The 22,938-nt window shown below is 44.4% G+C and overlaps 1 protein-coding gene across 1 annotated transcript in view; it reads left to right on the top strand.

Annotated features, from left to right (window-relative positions):
• The first annotated feature begins 1,675 nt into the window (after positions 1-1,675).
• Positions 1,676-22,938, top strand: part of LOC145349331 (B- and T-lymphocyte attenuator-like) — a 41,051-nt gene continuing 19,788 nt past the window's right edge. Inside the window, exon 1 of the mRNA XM_080197831.1 lies at positions 1,676-1,832. Coding sequence (XP_080053957.1) covers positions 1,742-1,832 — 91 coding nt within the window. The 5' untranslated portion in view covers positions 1,676-1,741. The remainder of the gene's footprint in view (positions 1,833-22,938) is intronic.

Genomic DNA, 22,938 nt, shown 5'->3' with positions numbered 1-22,938 from the left:
TGGTCAGTGCCCTCAGAATCTTATATATCTCAATAAGATCACCTCTCATTCCTCTAAGCTGCAATGAAACGTAGGCCTAATCTGCTCAACATTTCCTCATAAGACAACCCCCTTCATCCCAGGAATCAGCTGACTGAACCTTCTCTGAACTGCTTCCAATAGAAGAGTATGCCTCTTTAAGTAAGGGAACCAGAACTGTGCACACTACTCCAACACAGTCTCACTCCCGTTATATTAACACTTCCCTACATTTCTAATCTACCTTTTTGCGATTAAGGTCAACTTTCTATTTACCTTCCTAATTAGCTGCTGCACTTGCACTCACCTGTGATTTGTGTACAAGGACAGCCAGCTCTCCCTGCAATGCAGCATTCTAGAGTCTCTCTCTCTATTTAAATAATAATCTGTTTTTCTATTCTTTCTGCCAAAGTAGACAATCTCACATTTTCCCACATTATGCTGCCAAAGTTCTGCCCTTTCACTTAACCCATCCAAGTACCTTCGCAGATTCTTGGGCTGGAATTTTCCAGCTGTTCTCACTCCGCCACTGCCGCGAGCGAGGTTGGAGAATTTAGCGCTCAGCCAAAAATCCATTCATTGCAGCGAGACTGGAAAATCCTGCTGGCCTTGGTGTCTACTCGCAAGGATTCAAAGTGTTCCCCGGGGATGGAGGCCGCATTAAGCTATGTGTCAACAATGATCTCATTAAACGAATGAACAGACACAAGCAAATGAACTACTTCCATCTATTCCTACTTTCCCTGTCCTAGTATTGTCTCTGGTTCCTTACGAATTCTGAATGGGCCAAAATAGTCAGCTCCAGTGAAGTAGAATCATAGATTCATTACAATGCAGAAGGAGGCCATTCAGCCCATCGAGCCTGCACCAAACCTTGAGATGTTAGAGACAAATTCAAATTGCTCTTGCAGTCAATGTCTCACTGCTAATGTGTGAACGCTCAGGGAATCGAGGAATGAGCGCATTGAGCCTGCACCAGCAACAATCCCACCCAGGTCCTATCCCTGTAACCCCAGGTATTTGCCCTAATCCCCCTGACTTTAGGGGGCAATTTAGCACAGCCAATACACCTAACCCACACATCGTTGGACTGTGTGGGGGGGGGGGCGAAACATGAGCACCCAGAGGAAACCCATGCAGACACGGGGAGAACGTGTAAACTCTACACAGACAGTGACCCAAGGTTGGGAATCGAACCCAGGTCCCTGGCGCTGTGAGGCAGCAGTGTTGACCACTGTACCACCGCGTCGCTGACACGAAACGAATGTTGTAAATATTCACTGCGTTTCTAAAGGTAATGTGTACAACAAAGGAATAAACTGGTTGGATTTGCTCCTTATCCAATATGAACATTGAGCTGTCGCTTTTAAAAATTTAATGAATAAAGCATATTTTTGGGAAAGAAGTTGGCGAGAGACAGAAACAGGTAGAGAGTTTGCCAGCTCGTGAATAAACAGATCTTAATCAGAGGGTGCGTTCTAACTACAATTGTAATTTTACCAAAAATACCTAAAATACATCTGTTCAAAAACTAACCACAGAGTTACATCACTTCTGGTGAACGGGAGTGTGTCACTGAGCAGCTCACTCACATGTTGCTGGTGGTGCGTTAATGTCAGTAATGTTAACTGCTTTCACCGGGTTTCACTTACGCTTCTTCAACACTTTGTGATCATTACTGAGAGCGGAGATTCATTCCCCAGTTTGTCCTTTTAATGGGTAAATGATCACCCATCGGAGAACAATGCGGCTGATAGAAACTTGCAATTATTTCCTCCTGGCTGCCTGCCTTTACTTTACCGTACACTTAGAAGGTAAGATATCTCTGATTGCTATCTGGGTAAGAAATACGAATTGTCTAGTCATTTTGTAAGGAACTGACTGCTACCAAACCAAACTCCATCCATTCTGTAATCACAGTTAACGCTGTGTCAAGTTTTAATATGTAAATATTCTTCCGGAGAAAGGTTTGAAGTTGGGCGGTTACAGATGACAGATAGTTTAATGATCTCCATTGTGGCACACGCAGTCTGGTATATTGTTCGCAAATTCAGAGAGACCAAAGAGATTCAACAGGGAGTTAATTCTGATCAGGTCCAAAAACTTCATCAACTCAACAGACAGTAGGTCTTCAGAAGCTGTACATTGAGGCTGGAGTGCTGTTCAGCGTGTAAAAGGCCATTTGGCCCTTCACATTGTGCTAGCTCTTTGAAAGAGTGAATCTAATTTATCTCTCTCCATACCCATAACCTTACAAACCTTTCCTTTTCAGTTATTTATTTAATAGCTTTTTGAAAGTTCCTATTGAACCTGCTTCCACTGCCCTTTCAGGTAGCTCTGTCCAGATCACAATTCGCTGTGGAAAATAACTCCTCATCTCCACCCCCCGCCTCAATTTTTTACCAGAAAAGTTTAATCTGATTCCCTCCTGTTCCCAATCACCTGTCAGTGGAAACACTTTTTCTTTATTTACTTTACCACAGCCCTCCGTGATTTTGAACACTTTTACTAAATCCCCCTTCAACTTTCTCTACTCTAAGGAGAATGATCCCAGTTTCTCCAGTCTCTCCACGTTAACTGAAGTCCCTCATTCCTGGGAACCTTCTGGTGAATCCTCTCCAAGCCCCTGACTGGAAGTAAGATCCTACATGAGAGTCAATGACCTCTGACTGTGATCAGAGAAAAATTCAGTTCCTTGGACCAGATTGGGGCTTCACACTGGAAGATGAAAGAGGAAAGTGGAAGGAATAGTTTTATAATGAGGGTCATTAAAACAGAGACAACTATAACATGGTTTATAGAGTGTGATTGGATCAGTATTTAATATAAAGGATAGAAAATGGTGCAGTGAAGTTGCAGCATAAATGGGGTCAGAATTGACAGCTCCATGAGGGGCTGAATGGTCTCCTATGCTGTACTTCTGTACAGACCATCTGTACAGACCGTCTTTTTATCCAGCCCATTCTGTCTGTGCCTGTCAGAAAGTGCTATCCAGCCTAATTCCATTTTTCTGCTTGTGATCCCTATGCCTGTAGATAAGGGCACCTCAAATACATTTCTAAGTTTTTTTTTAAATGTAATTAGGGTTTCTGCCTTTACCCCCCCCCCCCCCCCCCCCCCCCCCCGTTACGCAGTGAATTCCAGATTCCCGACCACCGTCTGGGTGAAATATATTTCTCAACTCTCCTCTAATCCTTTGTCAATGACTTTAAATCTCTCCCCACTAATGAACTCTGTGCTAAGGGAAGTAGGTTCTGTTTCTCCATTCTGCCTTCTCAGTTTCTAGGAAAACAACCCCAGCTTCTCAATCAGTAAATAAGTAAAATTCTCCTACCTAGTCAATCTTCTCTCTAACCTAATCACATTCTTCCTGTAATGCAAAGGAACTGTACACAGAACACCAACCACAACCTAATTAATATTTTATCCTTACCCAAATGTATTACCTCACACTAACTGGGCTGAATTCTATATGTCGCTTTTCTGCCTATCTAACAAGTCTATTGATATCTTCTTGCCTGCTGCACAGACAAGTCTTGTATCATTTGCAAACTGCTTATCATTTCCCCACCCATTGTTTTGTGATTTCTTTGATTTGATCAGATATCCAACATTTCCTTGTCAACCGCACTACTCTAAATGTTATCTACTGTCCTGATGTGAATGTTAACAGCACAGTTATGCTTTTCTGTTTTAAGATACCAGTCCTTTCCAAACAAAACCATTTTTGAAGTAAAGACATTGTTTCTGAGAAGTGTCATCAGCAGAATCATTTAGTTCTGGTAAACAGTGTATTTCCAAACCTAGCTATTGCAACTTCTGAATCTTTGCTTTTAATATAAACACTACAATTAAAATGCTGATTTATCCATTCAGTGTAAAGTCAGGGAGTTCAAAATGTATATTCAACTCGCGCTAAATGGAAATTTATTCTTAATTCAGAAAACTGTTTTAGGGTTTCTCGTTTTATCTTTAATATTAGCTTTATTTTTTGACATTACACTAACTTTACTCTGATGCATACTTGCTTCAACAGTAGTACAATAGTTTGATTCAATTATTTCAAAAATATTTGGAAATCCCTACTCCTTATGGTAAACGCTGTTTATCATAGACAATAAGAAGTTTGACAAAACCAGGTTTAAGTCCAACCGATTTATTTGATAGTAAACTCACTAGCTTTCGAAGTTCTCCTCTTCGTCAGGTGAGTGGAGAGTTCTGGCCTCAGACAGAGCATGTAACAGCACAGACAGTTTATAGATTACTGATTAGAATGCGAATCTTTACACCTAACCTGCTATTCAAGTCTTAAGGACATGAGGATGGTCTCAACAGGGATCTTGGGTTCATGTCGCACTATCTGTAACCCCCATGACTTGCCTGGGTTTGCAAAACCTCACTTACTGTACTGTCTGGAGACAATACACATCTCTTTAACCTGTGATCAGTGCTCCTTCCACTCACATTGTCAGCCACTTTAAGACTTGAATAGCAGGTGTAAAGATTCGCATTCTATTCAGTAATCTGTAAACTGTCTGTGCTTTATATACTCTGTCCGAGGCCAGAACTCTCCATTCACCTGATGAAGAGTTTAACCTCAAAAGTTTGTGAGTTTACTATCAAATAAATCAGTTGGACTTAAACCTGGTGTTGTCAGACTTCTTACTGTGTTTACCCCAGTCCAACGCCGGCATCTCCACATCATATAATAGACAACCCTCATATTGGACAAATAGCCACTACAAGAGGTGCCCACTATCCTTCACCTTTTATACACACAGCCCACACTCAGCTGACAGCAATTTACCCAGTTCTTGCGGGTCGAACCAAGTAAACAAACTTAAATTACATTAGGACAAAGAAAAAGGGGGCGGCTCCCCAAAAGGAGGGGGAACGGCCCGAGCAGAAACAAAAAGTACAAAGGACCCACTATCCTTCAAGCTGATAGGGCAAAGTTAATCAGATGGTTAAGAAAACAAATGGGACGTGCGGCTTTGACAATAAGATCATTGGCGACTAAAACAAGGCGGTTACGCTGCACCTTTATAAACCACTGGTTAAATCCCAGCTGGAGGATTGTGTTCAACTCTGAGCAGCGCGCTGGAGGGGATTTACCAGAATAGAATCAGGGATGAGGATCTTTAGTTACTTGGATTGATTGGCAAGTCTGGATCTCTCCTTCTTGGGGAAAGCTAAGAGGAGTTTGATTGAGTTTTCAAAATCATTGAATCATAGAATCCTGGTAGTGCACAAGGAGGCCATTTGGCCCATCACATCTGCACCTACTCTCAATGTAGCATCTTACCCAGGCCCACCCCATTCCCACTGCACCATGTATTTACCTCATTAATCCATCTAACCTGCACATTTTGGGACTCTAAGGGCAATTTAGCATTGGCCAATCCACCTAACCTACACATCTTTCGGACCGTGGGAAACCCACACAGACACGGAGAGAACTTGCAAACTCCACACAGTCACCCATGGCTGGAATCTAACCCAGGTCCCTGGCACTGTGAGGCAGCTGTGTTAACCACCGTGCTGTCCTTGAAGAGTTTTCCCAGCGAACAGTAATATTCCATGTTTTCCCTGCCAGGCGTGTTGGTAACCAGAGGCCTGAAACAATGGTGGAATTGGATCCCATAAGAGCTTTGAAAAGGCAATGGGATGTGCAGTTGAAGGGGACTGATTTTCAGGATGGTTCTGAGGGAACTGGGATGTGGGACTAAATTGGTCAGCTCCTTAAAAGTGACACAATGGGCTGAATGCCTCCCTTGATGCTCTAAGATTCACCCAATTGTTAGGGTGCAGAAGGAGGCCATTTGGCCCATCATGTTTATACCAGCTCTCCAGCATCATGACTTAGTGCCGTTCCCCTGCCTTTTCTCCATACCCCTGCACGTTGCTTCTATTCGAATAATCATCTAATGCTCCCTTGAAAGCCTTAATTGAACCTGCACCCACCTCCTCCCGCCCCCCACACTCACAAGCAATAAATTCCAGACCCCACCCACCTGCTGTTTGGAAAAAAAATCGTTTTCTCACATCACATTGCTTCTTTTGGAAATCCCTAGTCCTTACGGAAAACCCTGTTTACCATGGACAACCCTCGTATTGGACAAATAGCCACTACAAAAGGTGCTCACTACCCTTCAAGCTGATAGGGCAAAGTTAATCAAATGGTTAAGAAAACAAATGGGACCTGCGGCTTTGACAATAAGATCATTGGCGACTAAAACAAGGAGGTTACGCTGAACCTTTACAAACCACTGGTTAAATCCCAGCTGGAGGATTGTGTTCAACTCTTTTAAATCTATGTCCTCTCAGTCTTGATCCTTTTGCGAGCAGGAACAGTTTCTTCCTGTCTACTCTGTCTCTCGTGATTTTGAACATCTCTATCAAATCTCCCGTCAGCCGTCTTCTCTCCAAGGAGAATGGCCCCAACCTCTCCAACCTACCCTCCAAACTAATGACTCTAAGATTGTGTGACTATATTGGAAAGTTCAGTAAGGACTTATCTGGGTAGCACAGTGGTTAGCGCTGCTGCTTCACAGCTCCAGGGACCTGAGTTCAATTCCCAGCTTGGGTCACTGTCTGTGTGGAATTTGCATGTTCTCCCCGTGTCTGCGTGGGTTTCCTCCAGGTGCTCCGGTTTCCTCTCTCAGTCCAAAGATGTGCAGGTTAGGTTGTTGGTCATGATAAATTTCTCCTTAGAATCCTGGGATATGTGGGCTAGAAGGATTAGTGAGGTAGATACGTGGGGTTGTGGGAATAGGGCCTGGGGTGGGAATGTGGCTGGTGCACACTCAATGGGCTGAATGGCCTCCTTCTGCACTGTAGGTTTCTATGATTTCTATGACTTACCTGTTTTTTGTAGGGGTGGAGGGGACATGGTGATATCACTGGATTAGTAATCCAGAGGCTCTGGGGACACAGGTTCAAATCCCATCAGGGCAGCTGGTGGAATTTAAATTCAATTAATAAATTCTGGAATAGAATCCAGTGATTCTCAGTGATTGGTGACTATGAAACTATCATGGATTGTTGTAAAAACCCATCTGATTTATTAATGTCCTTTAGGAAAGTAAATCGGTCACCCTTACCCAATCTGGCCTTCTATGTGACTCGGGGGTAATTAGGGATGGGCAACAATGCCCACACCCCTTAAAACAATAAATAAATAAAAAGCTTCTGCTGATTTCAATCCAGGTGGTTAGATCTCTGAGTTCTTTCATCGTCGGTTTCCCGCAGGTTAAATACCTGTCTGAGGAGATTCCGGACAAAACAATTTCAATTCTGATAATTCAAGAGGAAGTGAGATTTCCTGTCAAAATTGTGTTTGTTACTTTGTTTATTGCACACTGCGCATGGTGTAAAATCCCACTAACTGCAGCTCTAAATGGTGAACAAAGTAATAATATTGTCATTCATTTGAATTGTAGTCACCATTGTAATGTGGAGTATACCATTGTAATGAAGGGTACACCCATTGTAATATGGAGTACCCCATTATAACATAGGGTACAGTCTTGTAATGTGGGTATATCATTGTAATGTGGGGTGCACCATTGTAGTGCAGAGTATATCATTGTAACGTGGGCTACTCCATTGTAACGTGGAATACACCATTGTAATGTAGGTATATTGTAAGGTGGGAAGATGGCAGTGTGGTTCTAATGTCACCGGGTAATCCAGAGGCCGAGGTTAATCGGGGGACACGAGTTCAAATCTCACCATGGCAGCCGGTGGAATTTAAATGTAATTAATAAATCAGGAATATAAAACTAGTTTCAGTGACTGTGTCTATCAACTATTTATCATGGACAAAAGCATCTGATTCACGGAGGGAAGGAAATCTACGTACATGTGACTACAGACCCGCAGCAATGTGGTTGACTCTGAAACGACTGCAGCAAACCGTTCCGTTCGGGGCAATTAGGTGTGGGCCAGAAATGACAAAGTAAAGCAGAAACATAACAGACAACTTGTACATTGCAAGATCCCATAAACAGCCATGTGATAACGACCAGGATATCTGTTTGTGAGGGTAGTTGAGGATAAATATTAGCCATGACAACATGATGAGAGATATAGGAGGGATGTCCGAGGTAGATTCTTTACTCAGAGGGTGGCTGGGGTGTGGAATGCACTGCCTGCTGGGATAGTGGAGTCGGACACTTTAGGAACTTTCAAGCGGTTATTGGATAGGCACATGGAGCACACCAGAATGATAGGGTTTGGACATAGCTCGGCACAACATCGAGGGCCGAAGGGCCTGTACTGTGCTGTAATGTTCTATGTTTCTATGTTCTACAACAGATTGTAATGACTTCAATCAGGCCATTGAGGCTGGAGTATCGAGTCCCTGATTCAAGATCCAATTGGTGGGCCAATCAGGGAGCTTTTCTCCTTGTATTTAACTGGGAGTGTCAGTTCCTCTGGCACTCCCGAAGGTAGACTGCTGACAGAGCACTCTCTGCCTTGCTGTTGGAATTGTAAATAAAAGCTTATTACAAGATATAACTCCCTGAATCTTCTCTACAGGAGTTGCACAGGCTCTTCGGTGTCCACAGGGTGTTGCTTTAAGGTTTAATCTGACAGCGCAGCACTCCCTCACAACTGCAAAAATTTTGTGCTCAAATCTATGAAATGAGGGTTATACTCATGACCTCCTGAGGCTGGAGGGTGAGACACAGCACGCAGTGGTAATGGTCAATGCTGCAAATGCTTCTCTCACCGATATCAATGAGGTGAATTGTGAGTTGATCAGTTAGCGATGGCGTTCGCTGAGCGAGGATTGGAGTCAAAGCATGCAGGCTTTGAGGGTCTGTGTACATAATCACCCAGGTCTCAGTTCCTGCTGTACCTCTTTATAAATGTTCTAGCATCAATCATCGATGTCCTTCTGGTGACGTGAGATGTTAAACATGCAACAAATCAAATTTATCAGTAATGCAACAAGCTAACAAATCGTTATTGAGTTTTCTGAAAATGGAGCAGATGATAACAATTCTCAACAGCAATTTCATAATCTTAATAATATCCATTGTTAACAATAATTACAATAACGTTTATCATTCCTTCAGCGTCGCTGGGTCAAAATCCTGGAACTCTCTTCCTATCAGCACAGTGGGTGTACCTACGTCACCTGGACTGTAGCGGTTTGAGAAAGCAGCTCAACATCACCTTCTTAGGGTTAACTAGAGATGGGCAGCAAATGCTGGTCTTGTCAGCAACACCCACATCCTGTGAAAGAGTTTTAAAAAAACACACTCTTTAAAATCATGAAAGGTTTTGATCGGGTAAATAAAGAGAAACTTCCCCAATGTCTGGAGGCAGTGACAAGAGAACACAAATTTAAGCTGATTGGCAAAAGGAGTAAAAGCAACATTGAAATGCTAGTCTCTCCTCGAAGGGTGACAGATACACTCTTCATTATTACTCTTCAAAAGGGAATTGGATAAAAACTTGAAGGGGGGAGAATTATAGGGGGCAATCGAATAAATCCTTAAAAGAGATTCAGCTGAATGGTCTCTTTCTGTGCCAGACACCAAAACATTTTTCATCAACTCTTCAAATTGTTTTGTAGGATTTTGTACATTTTGCCAATGCAGACAGGAAATCAGCCTCTAGCCAATCCAGCGTCCTCCACATAAATGTAGCACTCTGTATCACAATATAACCAGCCAAAATCATGTAAATCCTGCAAGAGGCAAAAAAACCCCTCAAATCATAGAATGGTTACAGTCCTTTGTGTCTGTACTGGCATTCTGTAAGAGCGACACTTCGCTCTTTCCTCAGAATGCTTTTCTCTTCAGACAGTGATCCAATTCCCTTCCGAAAACCACGATTGAACCCGTCCCCCTCACACCCTCAGGCCGTGCACTCCAGACTCTAATCACTCGCTGTGTGAACCTGTCTCCCTCACATCCTCAGGCTGTGTATTCTAGACTCTAACCACTTACTGCGGTAACCTGTCTGTCTCATTCGCTCAACCAGTCAGTGTCCACTCCATAAGATGGTAACTCTGTTGCAAAGAACCAACTCCTGACATCCAACCTGGATCTGTCCTCAGACACCCTCAAGTTGTGGTGTTTGGTTCTCCTAAGCTGTTTAACTGGAACTCAATCTATTCCCTTTATTCACTTGGAAAACTTGATCAGATCAATCTCAAGTCTTCATTTTCCTAAAGGGCAGAGTCAACCACACGGAATGGCGTGAATACTCTGCAGGATAGTACACCAAACACTGCAATGCTCCCTCACTTAGTGCACCGCAGTGTCAGTGCTGATTAACTACACGCCCGTAACAAAAAGTGACATTCTGCCTCAGAAGTGGACACGTTACCAATACCTCACAAACTAAGTTCAGAAAGGAGGAGGGGAACAGAAAATGTAGCAATGCTTCAAGTTTAGGTCCCATCAGCACATTGTGGGGGCAACAGAATCCAACACATTACAGTTTTTAAAAAATTCTTTTACAGGATGTGCATGTCATTGGTTAGACCAGCATTCATTACCCATCCCTAATTACCCTTGGAGTGACGGTGAGCTGCCTTCTTGAACTGCTGCAGTCCGTGTGGTGTACGTACCCCCACAGTGCTGTTAGGGTGAGAGTTCCGGGATTCTGACCCTGGCACAGTGAAGGAATGGCCAATACACTTCCAAGTCAGGATAATGAGTAACTTGGAGGATAATTTGCAATCGGTGGCATTCCCAAGCACCTGCTGCAATTGTCCTTCTCGATGGTAGTGGAACATAAGAACATTAGAAATAGGAGCAGGAGTCGGCCATCTAGCCCCTCGAGCCTGCCCTGCCATTCAATAAGATCATGGCTGATCTGTCGTGGTTCAGTTCCACTTACCCGCCTGCTCCCTATAACCCTTAATTCCCTTATTAGTTAAAAATCTATCTACCTGTAACTAAAACACATTTAACGAGGTAGCCTCCACTGCTTCAATGGGCAGAGAATTCCAAAGATTCACTACCCTCTGAGAGAAGAAGTTCCTCCTCAACTCTGCTCTAAATTGACTCACCCTTATTTTGAGGCTGTGCCCTCTAGTTCTTGTTTCCATTCTAAGTGGAAATAATCTCTGCCTCTACCCTGTCTAGCCCCTTCATTATCTTATATGACTCTATAAGATCTCCCCTCAGCCTTCTAAACTCCAATGAGTACAGATCCAGTCTACTCAACCTCTCCTCATTAACTAACCCTCTCATCTACGGAATCAACCTGGTGAACCTTCTCTGCACTCCCTCCAAAGCTAATATATCCTTTCTCAAATAAGAGGACTAAAATTGCACCCCAGCTGCAGCCTCACCAGTGCCCTGTACAGTTGCAGCAAGACCTCCCTGCTTTTATATTCTATCCCCCTCGCTATAAAGGCCAACATTCCATTCGCCTTCCTGACCACCTGCTGCACCTGCAGGCTGGGTTTTTGTGATTCACGCACAAGGACCCCCAGATCCCTCTGCACAGTAGCGTGTTGTAATTTTTCACCATTTAAATAATAGTCCATTTTACTATTATTCCTTCCAAAGTGGATAACCTCACACTTGCCAATGTTATTCTCCATCTGCCAGGTCCTCACCCACTCACTCAGCCTATCCAAATCTCTCTGCAGACTTTCCATGTCCTCCAGGCAATTTGCTTTCCCACTCATCTTTGTGTCATCCACAAACTTTGTTACCCTACACTCAGCCCCCTCCTCCGGATCGTCTCTGTATATGGTAAGCAGTTGAGGCCCCAGCACCGATCCCTGCGGCACGCCACTAGTCACCAACCGCCAATCAGAAAAGCACCCATTTATTCCAACTCTCTTCTTTCTGTTAGATAGCCAATCCTCAATCCACGTTAACACTTTACCCCCAACTCTGTGTACCTTAGTCTTATGCAGCAATCTTTTGTGAGGCACCTTATCGAATGCCTTCTGGAAATCTAAAAACACCACATCCACCAGTTCCCCTCTGTCAACCGCACTCGTTACATCTTCATAAAAATCCAGTAAATTCGTAAAACATGACTTTCCCTTCATGAATCCATGCTGCATCTGCTTAATTGTACCATTCTTTTCCAGGTGTCCTGCTATTTCTTCCTTGATGATAGATTCCAGCATTTTCCCAACTACAGACGTTAAGTATTTTCCCAACTACTGGCCTGTAGTTACCCACCTTTTGTCTACCTCCCTTTTTAAACAGTGATGTTACATTAGCTGTTTTCCAATCAGCTGGCACCTCCCCAAAAGTCTGGCGAATTTTGATAAATTACATCTAATGCATCTGCTATTACTTCTGCCATTTCTTTCTGTAGCCTGGGATGCATTCCATCCAGACCCAGGGACTTGCCTACCTTTAGTCCCATTAGCCTACCCAGCACTACCTCTTTAATAATAGTAATCATATTGATAGTGGTCGTGGGTATGGAAGGTGTTTTTGAAGGAATCTTCTTGGTGATCGGCAGTGTATCTGTAGAAGGTACACATGGCTGTCACAGTTTCTTGGTGGTGGAGAAAGCAAATATTTAAAGCTATGGAATTGATAAAATCAAGTTGGCTGTTTTGTCCTGGGTGGTGAGAAACCTGTTCAGTGATGGAGACACACTCATGCAGACAAATGAAGAGTATTCAATCAACTCAACTTTTACTCAACTTGTAGCTTACACAAATTATTCAGAGGCTAGTTTATGTTGGGACTGGAGGGGGCATGCTGGAAAGATTTGTTCTCCAGGTTGTAGGCAATGCAGGGCACATCAACATTTACACTCATGCCTAGCTGTACTGATCAGATGGTGATGTGTCCTCTTTTCCAACACTATCAGTCCTTTCGATGGTGATGGTGAAGACAGGTTGGTCTTAGGGGATTGTGGATGAATTTTACTGTACCTTTGCTTGGTCTTACACTTCTCCCTCTCTCTGAGCTGCCATCGAGACCTCAGAGATCTTCCATTCCAGCCTTTTGCGCATTCCCATTTTCCAATTAGCCCACCATTGTTACTGGGTCTTCAGCTGCCAAGATCCATCTCTCTACGAAAACCTCTCTGAACCTCTTTGTCTCTCTGTCTCCCTTTAAACCCCGCTCTGAAAAAACTCCCTCTTTAATCGAGCTTTTGGAAACATGTCCAAAAGTCACCTCCTACGGCTCAGTGCAATGTGCCTCGGGACTTTTCAACAGATTTCGGGTGCTATATAAGTGCAAGTTCTGTTGAGAGAATATAAGCTAAAAGGAACTGAAAATATTTTGGTTTGTGACCAACTCCAATGTCTCATTTGAAACTGGAAGTAAAAGCAGTGAAAGCGTTTTCTGTGGAATGTACTGAACAGTGATTAATATTGTTTGGATAAATAATGTTAGCATTGAATAAAAACAGAACTTCCCCAAATAGAGTTCTCTGATTCTCAGTAAAAAGAAGCTTAGAATTTCTGTAGCGCCTTTTTTAAACTCCCCTCTTGCCTCCACATGTATCATGATAAATGAAGTGCATTTTGTTTGGTATTCACCAATGTGATGTAGGACAAAAGTCACCCTATTTGGTGCACAGCTAGATTCCACAAACAGCAATGTGATAACCCAGATAATCTGCCTCGGTAATATTCATATTGGTCAGGACACTGTGGAAATCTCCTCTGATCTTCTCACAATGGTACCCTAAGATTTCAGATATCCATTTGAGTCAGCAGATAAATCTTCAATTTAATGCCTCATCTGAGGATGATGCATCTCCGACAGTGCGGCGCTCCCTCGGCGCTGGCCCTCCGACAGTGCGGCGCTCCCTCGGCGCTGGCCCTCCGACAGTGCGGCGCTCCCTCGGCGCTGGCCCTCCAAATGGTAACTGTGAGTGTGTGAATTGGTGCACTTTGATTAGCAAAAGGCATTTCAGAATGTGTCAGATGAATGTTTGCTACGCAAGGTACGTGGCGGAGGGGATAACATTATCGCACGCACAGATGATTGGTCAGGCCATGGAAAGCAGAGAATAAGATTAAAGGAGCCTTTTTCAAATTGATAAGCTAGAATAGTGAGTGCCACAGGAATCAGTGCAGGGTCAACAAATAGTGCGACACGGTGGCACAGTGATTATCGCTGCGCCAAGGACCCGGGTTCAATTCCCGGCTTGGCACACTGTCTGCGTGGAGTTTGCACATTCTCCCCGTGTCCACGTGGGTTTCCTCCGGGTGCTCCAGTTTCCTTCTACAGTCTGAAAGACGTGCTGGTTAGGTGCATTGGCCGTGCTGAAGTCTCCCTCGGAGAATCCGGACAGCCTCTTTCTGCACTGTAGGGGTTTCTATGGTTGCAGACAGGCACCAGAGTGTGGCGACTGGGGGATTTTCACTGTAACTTCATTGTAGTGTTAATGTAAACCTACTTGTGACTCTAATTGACTTATTACTTTTTACAATCTATATCAATGATTTGGATGAAGAGATTGATTCACCAAAATTGTCAAGGGGAGTTAGACAGTCTGCATAGCGACATTGAGACAGGTGAAATGAGCAGGTACAAATATAACAGATGGAGTAAAATGTGGGTAAACGTGAACTTGTCCACGCTGGCAGGAAGAATAGAAAAGCAGAATATTGTTTAAATGGAGAGAGACTGCCGAACTCAGAGATACAGAGGGATCTGGGTGTCTTGGTAAATGAACACAAAACTTTTGTCTGTGGGAACAGTGAGTGATTTGATTTATTATTGTCACGTGTGTTAACATTCAGTGAAAAGTATTGTTTCTTGCGCGCTATACAGACAAAGCATACTATTCATAGAGAAGGAAGCAAGAGAGTGCAGAATGTAGTGTTACAGTCATAGCCACGGTGTAGAGAAAGATCAACTTAATGCAAGGTAGGTCCATTCAAAAGTCTGATGGCAGCAGGGAAGAAGCTGTTCTTGAGTCGGTTGGTACATGACCTCAGACATTTGTTTCTTTTTCCCGACAAAAGAAGATGGGAGAGAGAATGTCTGGGGTGCGTGGGGGGTCCTTAATTATGCTGGCTGCTTTGCCAAGGCAGCAGGAAGTATAGATAGAATCAATGGATGGGAGGCTGGTTTGCGTGATGGATTGGGCTACATTCACGACCTTTTGCAGTTCTTTGCGGTCTTGGGCAGAGCAGGAGCCCAGACCAAGCTGTGATACAACCAGAAAGAATGTTTTTTATGGGGCATCTGTAAAAGTTGGTGAGAGTCATAGCGGACATGCCAAATTTCCTAGTCTTCTGAGAAAGTAGAGGCATTGGTGGGCTTTCTTAACGATAGTGTCTGTGTGGTTAGGAAGGCAAATAGAATGTTGGCGTTGTGCAAGAGGAATGGAATATAAAAGTTAGAATATTTCACTGCAGCTCTACTGGGCTTTGGTGAAACCACATCTGTGCAGTTTTGATCTTCTTATTTGAAGAAAGATATAATTGTTTTGGAAGCAGTTCAGAGAAGGTTTATGTAACTCGTTCCTGGGTTGAGAGGTTTACCTTTAAGAGGAAAGGTTGCACCGGTTAGGCCTGGACCCAGTTTAGAAGAATGAAAGGTGATCTTATTGAAACATGGAAGATCCTGAGGGGACATGATGGGGTGGATACTCGGAGGATTCTCCCACTTGTGAGGGAAACTAGGAAACTAGAATTGGGGGACATGGTTTAAGAATAAGAGGTATCCATTTCAAGGCAGGGATGAGAAGAATATTTTCTCTCAGAGGGCTATTCGAGTGTAGCATTCTCTTCCAAGAAAATAATGGTCTTTTTAATATTTACCAGCTGAATTGGACAGGGAAGGGAGTCGAGGGCTGGGTGGGGTTGAGACCACAAACACATCAGCTGTGATCGTATTGAATGACAGAATGGGCTCGACGGGCCGAATGGCCTTCTCCTGTTTCTAAGTCCTGGTGCTGATGACTGGATGGCACATGTACACAAGAACAGGTTAACCTGGTCATTTAACTCACTGCTTTGTTGGGATCTTGCAGTGCCTCAAAGGGCTGACATATTTACCCTGCATTCTGACGGTGAGCACTTTGTCAACATTAACCACCACCCCCCCCCCCCGCAGTGCTTTGGGACATTCTAAAGAAAATGAAATGAATGAGCAACCTGTTATGAATAAAGACAATCATTTGACTCATAATTACTGCCTACAGATCAGTGGTTATAATCAATAACTCTCCAGTCACACATTTATTGGGATTTTCAGTATAAAAGTACGTCTTGATTGATTGCAACCACACAGAAGGTGTGAGTGAAAGTGAAGTGGGAGTTTAGTTCTTCTCAATTTGCAAAGAAGTTCTTTCATCTTAAAGTCTGACTGGGATTTCCAAGTTGCTAACGTATTTTGTGATCATTTTTCTCGATGCTTTGTACCTCAGTGAAACCACATTTACACACTGCCTTTCCGTCTAGCTCAGTGTCTGGGTGATTTGCGAGATCACTTTGGGAGATAGTTCAGTTCAGCCACAATAGTTTGGTTCTGGACTCATGTCAAGATGATGCTGGTTAGTCTCAACAGGCTCACTTCCCTGAAGGTTGTGAATGAACCTGCTGGGTTTTTTTAACATCAAGCCATCAGCTTCTGTGGTCGTTGTAACCAACAGTGACCCACACTTATCAAATTCAGTTTCAGAACATGTCCTTGGCGTGAGTTAATTAGACTCAGCCAGTGAGATCCTTCTTTTCAATCCCTTTCTGGGAATGGGCGGGGCAGCTGGGTTTCCCAGGAAAAGGACCAGCATCTACACAATGGCCGGAATTTTACAGCCTCACTCGTCCCGAAACCGTAAAACCTCTCCCAAGGTCAACAGACCTTTCCGTGTACTGTCCCCCCCATCTGCTCCCAGTCCTGTGGAGGGCAGGACTGTAAAATTCTGGCCAATGGGTTGAATGGCATCTTCTGTGCTATAATGGTTCTATTCTGTGGTTCAATGGCAGGATTTGAACACGTGACTCTCATCATCATCATCATCGTCATAACCAGAAAGATCAACATTTTGTAGCTGCCACAGTTCTGGGTAACATCAGGGGATTGAACCTGGTAATCTCCCTGAGACAAAATAGAATTCATATAGCACCTTCCATAGCCTCAGAATGTGTCAAAGTCTTTTGCTAGCAGTGAAATATGGTTTTGAAGTGTAGTCACCATTGTGATGTAGGAAGCATGGCAGCCAATTTGCGCATAGCAAGACCCCACAAAGCGCCATCTGAAACAGGCGGGTGAATCTGTGTTTTTGGTGGTATTGGCCAAGGGGTAAATGGTGTCTGAGTCGCTGCACAGAGCTCCTCTGCTCTACTTTGAAACAGTGGTCACGGGACCTTTATCATTCTCTGGAGGGCAGCCAGGTCCTGCACCAGATCTTTCCCCTAAGCTGACAGTTTTCTACACATTCCAGACAACATGCTGACCGCAGACTTGAGAAGCCTCCAAAATGTTAAGCAATAACCCAAAGCCTTCAAATTCTGCTCATGAAGAAGGAAACATTTCCCAAACGAGGCTTTTGGTGGAACTGGTTAATAAAGAAACGCCATCTTATTGGCCAAGATTCGTAGACTAGAAGGAAATAGAAAATATTTTCCATCTGTTAAATGGGAACTTTCTTGGCCTTCATTTGACAGCCCCATAAATAAACTTCAAATCATTTACAAATTATAGGTAAGGGTAGACTGATGAATGATTGAGAATTTGACTTGGGAGATTGTGAGTCTATTCAATAAAATCTCTCCCTATTCGGGTCTGAGTGTTCATTAAATTACATCTTTAGATGGACGGTGGTTAATGTTTAAGTAAAATTCTAATTGTACACATCTCAATTTTGGCTCAGTGAGTAGCCTGTGTCCCTGAAGGTTGTGTGTTCCATTCCCATTTCAGAGATGTGGCTGTATCACCCAGTGCTGAGGGAGTGCTGCATGGATGGGGGAGTTGTCTTTTTGATGGGATATTAAGTCAAGGCTCCATTTGCCCTCTTAGATGGATATCAAAGATTGTTGCTTAATGAAGATCGGCACAGTGGTTAGCACTGCTGCCTCCCAGCGCCAGGGACCGGGGTTCGATTTCCAGCTTGGGTCACTGTCTGTGTGAAGTTTGCACATCCTCCCAGCGAGTTTCCTCTGGGTGCTCCAGTTTCGTCCCATAGCCCAAAGATATGTGGGTTAAATGGATTAGCCTTGGTAAATGGGTTACAGGGATAGGCTGGGGGAGAGGGCCTGGGTAAGATACTCTGTCAGAGAGTTGGTGCAGACTCAATGGGCTGAATGGCCTCCTCCTGCACTGTAGGAATTCTATATCTATAGAGGAACAATGGTGTTCTCCCTGAGACTGGAGCCCACATCAATAAAGTCAGACTATCTAGTCACAATCACATTGCTCTTTGCGGGAGCTTGCTGTGCACAATTGGGTCCAGGGTTTCCGACAGTAAAAGATTGACTCTATTTCAAAAAGTATTTCATTGGCCATAAAGTGAAGGGAGACAACCTGAGGTCAGAAAAGGTGCTATAGAAATGTACATCTTTCCTCCAGCTTTCAGCTGTTCCCCAATACTCTCCCAAGCCCCATGTTCAATATTGCAAACACAGTCATATCGTGGAAAATCTGGGAATTATATGCTGCTTTTCCAAATATACAAAACTGAGGAACAGGAAAAGTCCAGCTGGATCCTCAAACCTTTCATAAACTCCTGACAGAGAACCATAATCCACACGTCCCATAACCCAGCTTACATCTCACAGCCACGTAATCTCCTGCAAGAGATAATTGTTCAGACGGTGCAGCGCTCCCTCGGCGCTGACCCTCTGACAGTGCGGCACTCCCTCGGCACTGACCCTCTGACAGTGCGGCACTCCCTCGGCACTGACCCTCTGACAGTGCGGCACTCCCTCGGCACTGACCCTCTGACAGTGCGGCACTCCCTCGGCACTGACCCTCTGACAGTGCGGCACTCCCTCGGCACTGACCCTCTGACAGTGCGGCACTCCCTCGGCACTGACCCTCTGACAGTGCGGCACTCCCTCGGCACTGACCCTCTGACAGTGCGGCACTCCCTCGGCACTGACCCTCTGACAGTGCGGCACTCCCTCGGCACTGACCCTCTGACAGTGCGGCACTCCCTCGGCACTGACCCTCTGACAGTGCGGCACTCCCTCGGCACTGAACCTCTGACAGTGCGGCACTCCCTCGGCACTGACCCTCTGACAGTGCGGCACTCCCTCGGCACTGACCCTCTGACAGTGCGGCACTCCCTCGGCACTGACCCTCTGACAGTGCGGCACTCCCTCGGCACTGACCCTCTGACAGTGCGGCACTCCCTCGGCACTGACCCTCTGACAGTGCGGCACTCCCTCGGCACTGACCCTCTGACAGTGCGGCACTCCCTCGGCACTGACCCTCTGACAGTGCGGCACTCCCTCGGCACTGACCCTCTGACAGTGCGGCACTCCCTCAGTACGATCTCCTTCTAAAGCTCAGAGTGAGTAATGCTCCACAGAGTAGCAGTTGGCGATGGATCACAGAGTATTTGAGGTGAAGTGTTGCATTATGTGGGAAAGTGAGGCAGGGAGGCCACTAGGGGGCAAATCCAAACTGTTCTTTGTGTTATTCCTTAGGGAATATTGTCAGTGAGTGTGAATTTAATCACTGTCACTGCAGGATCCTGGGTTTGTTTTAGTTGAAGGTTGCTGATTAGTGTGTACACCAGGCAGTTAGATCCAGTGGACAGCGTGACTTCCTCACAAAAAGTGTGAACAATAAAGTGAGTGTTTTATCGTCTGTCATTGAAGTGTTTAACTTCAACTGCCAAAAGGAGCTCAAGCTACAAGAATGTTACAAGAAACTTCTCTACCTCCTAATTGAATAACATTGGCTGGGGATTCTCCAGTCTCGCCCGCGGCTGGGGGTTCTCCGGTCTCGCCCGCGGCTGGGGGTTCTCCGGTCTCGCCCGCGGCTGGGGGTTCTCCGGTCTCGCCCGCGGCTGGGGGTTCTCCGGTCTCGCCCGCGGCTGGGGGTTCTCCGGTCTCGCCGCTGAGGTTTGGCTGAGCGCCAAATTCTCCGTTCTCCCTGATAACAGTACGAGACCAGAGAATCCCAGCCATAACCTCTTTTATTTGTCCACCTTTTGCTGCTGAGTGCTGCTCAGTCCTTAGGAGAGTTATCTCTGAGCCTTCCATCCAGCTCCAAACACACAGAAATTCAGTAAATGTGGAGACACTGGAGAAGCTGGGATTGTTCTCCTTAGTAAGAAGTCTCTCAACACCAGGTTAAAGTTCAACAAGTTTATTTGGTAGCAAAAGCCACTAGCTTTCGGAGCGCTGCCCCTTCATCAGGTGAGTGGGATTCTATTCACAAACAGGGCATATAAAGACACAAACTCAATTTACAAAATAATGATTGGAATGTGAGTCTTTATGGGTAATCAAGTCTTAAAGGTACAGACAATGTGAGTGGAGTTTTACACTCGCAAAAGCTGGTGCCTTTTGCTACCAAATTGTTGTAGGTAAAAGACACCTCTAAGACTATTAGTGAGTCAAAATACAGTAGGTTTTATTTCAAAAGCTTTTGGGAGAAACCTGGCCCCTAACAGTGTCTTACCAAGCTGAACACAAGTACAAGTGGGTATTTGTACATCATGATTCTCAGCACCAGTCACAATGCAAACTCTGGTATCAGTTAGGACTCGCTTCCACCAGGACTGGCATTCTGTCTGGCAGCTTCCATCACGTTGCTGGTATCGGTACCGTCACGATTCACAGCCTCTCCAGCAGCTTCTCCGCTGAAGTTACTCGGGCAGAGGCGGCTGTCCCAGCAGGATTCCTGCAGCTGTTTAACAATGTTCAGTTAACACAAACAGGCCACGTTTACAATGTCTGCAAAGTCACATTCACATCTGACTATCTGTCTTTACGGGAATGAAAGTTAAAGAATGAAGGACATCAACAAGTAAGGAAAACATGAATAAATAATTTATATTGATACCAGGGGCAGTATAAGCTTGGAGGAAGGGTTATGTTTGTGATATATGCTTGGAACAAAATACATTAAATTCATTAACCCTTTCCCTGCTTCACAAATAAACCTGTTGGACTTTAACCTGGTGGTGTGAGACTTCTTACTGTGTTTACCCCAGTCCAACGCCAGCATCTCCACATCTTGTTTTCCTTAGAGCAGAGAAAGAGATTTGATCAAAGTGTTCAAAATCATTCATGGAATAAATGGGGAGAAATTGTGTCTATTGGCAGAAGGGCCAGTAGCCAGAGAAACACAGATTGAAAATAATTGGCAAAAGAAGCAGAGGGGAGATGAGGAGAGTTATTTTGATAAAGATAGCTGTGATCTGGAAGGTGCTGCCTGAAAGGGTGGTGGAAGCAGATTTCAATAAAAACTTTCAAAAGTGAATTGGAGAGACATTTGAGAGGGAATTTTTTGCAGGGCTTTGGAGAAACAGCAGAGGAGTGAGAAAACTCTCTGAAAGAAACACAATGGACAGAATACCCTCCTGCCTTGCAATATTTTAGGATCCTGTGTAATGATAGACAGTAGACCATATGGCCCATGGAGTCTGTCCCATGCAATCAAGATACAACAAGCATGATTCACAACATTACAACATACTAGCATCTCCTGGGCTAGAATAATAGCATCAAACTGCATGGAAGAAGGCTATTCAGCCCATCACAGCCCATGCTGGCTCTTTGAAAGAGCTAACCAATTAATCCCACACCCTCTCTCTTTCCTCTTAGCCTTGTAAATATCTCCATTTCAAGAATATTCAAAGTCCAGTGCAAGATCAGCCTGTACTGGCCTGCTCAGAGAGTGCATTCCAGCAACTAAAGGTTACTATTATTCATAAAACAATTAACTGCTGCTTCTTTCTGTAATGTCTCAGATACAGCTGCTACGGCTTATTTGCCCACTGAGAACAGCCTGATAAAATAGAGGTTTGTTTGATGGATAGTTCTAAACAGATACCATTCATGATACCTGACCACATAACACCACACAGCATGTTGGGGGCTTGCCATGAAACATCAATCTAATGTATCTGGTCAAGTCTATAATCTGTTCAAATGTGGCCTGCTGTTTGGACCCTGTGGTATTCTATTTATACCATAGGTGTGACATCGGTTTTCATCTTAGAATTTAAGAATTTGTTTTAGGAAAGCAAGGTGTTTTTTCACAACAGATGTCACCATGCTCCCAGCTGATGAGTTGGGCAGAATTTAACAGAGTTTACATCACAGAAATAAAATTAACAACTGCTGGAAGTAGCTGATTGGACAGACAGCGTCTGTGGAGACAGAGAGAGAGAGACAGGGTTCACGTTTCAGACCGATTCCATTTCATCGGAACCAGTTACATCCCAAGACATTCCAAACTCTCCCAGTGCACCAGAAGTTTGCACTCCTAAAGCCCAGGGAGTTCCAGAGCAGTTCCAGCCAGGCCGCGCTTTCTGAAATGTAGTCACCGTTGTAAGGTAGGAAATGGAGCAGCCGTTTTGCACACAGCAAGATCCCACACAAACAGCAATGAAATAAACGACCAGCCAAGCAGGTCAAGAGATGTTGGTTGAGGGATTAATATTGATAGTCACTTGGCAAGACAGAACATGAGTCTTGCTGAAAAAAGACAAATGCTGTCAAAGCTTTTCACTTGGAATCATCAGGACAATTTGCAAGAATACCGAATGTGATAGGAACAACATTTTGTACTTCATGTGGACAGAGTGCTGATTGGTTGGCAAGCAGTACCTGATTGGTAGAGGCATTACCACGAAGCATGCACCAGTGAACTTATGACTGACAATTAACCACCAAGCTTTCTTTAAACTCAAATCAGGCAGGTTGACTCTGGTCAAGGCATTGCCCTGAGGAATGAACCAGAGAATGGCTGTCACCTGTTTTGTTTAGCTGAAACAGGTGCAATGTAGGTACATGTCCTTTCTGTCTGCAAAGAACAAACTTCTGTG

This window comes from Carcharhinus amblyrhynchos, chromosome 10 (genome assembly GCF_965287045.1).
Source record: "Carcharhinus amblyrhynchos chromosome 10, sCarAmb.v2.hapA, whole genome shotgun sequence".
In the NCBI taxonomy this organism is placed as follows: domain Eukaryota; kingdom Metazoa; phylum Chordata; class Chondrichthyes; order Carcharhiniformes; family Carcharhinidae; genus Carcharhinus; species Carcharhinus amblyrhynchos.
The sequence above is the reverse complement of the archived record's forward strand: the minus strand, read 5'-3'. Positions and strand labels throughout refer to the sequence as shown.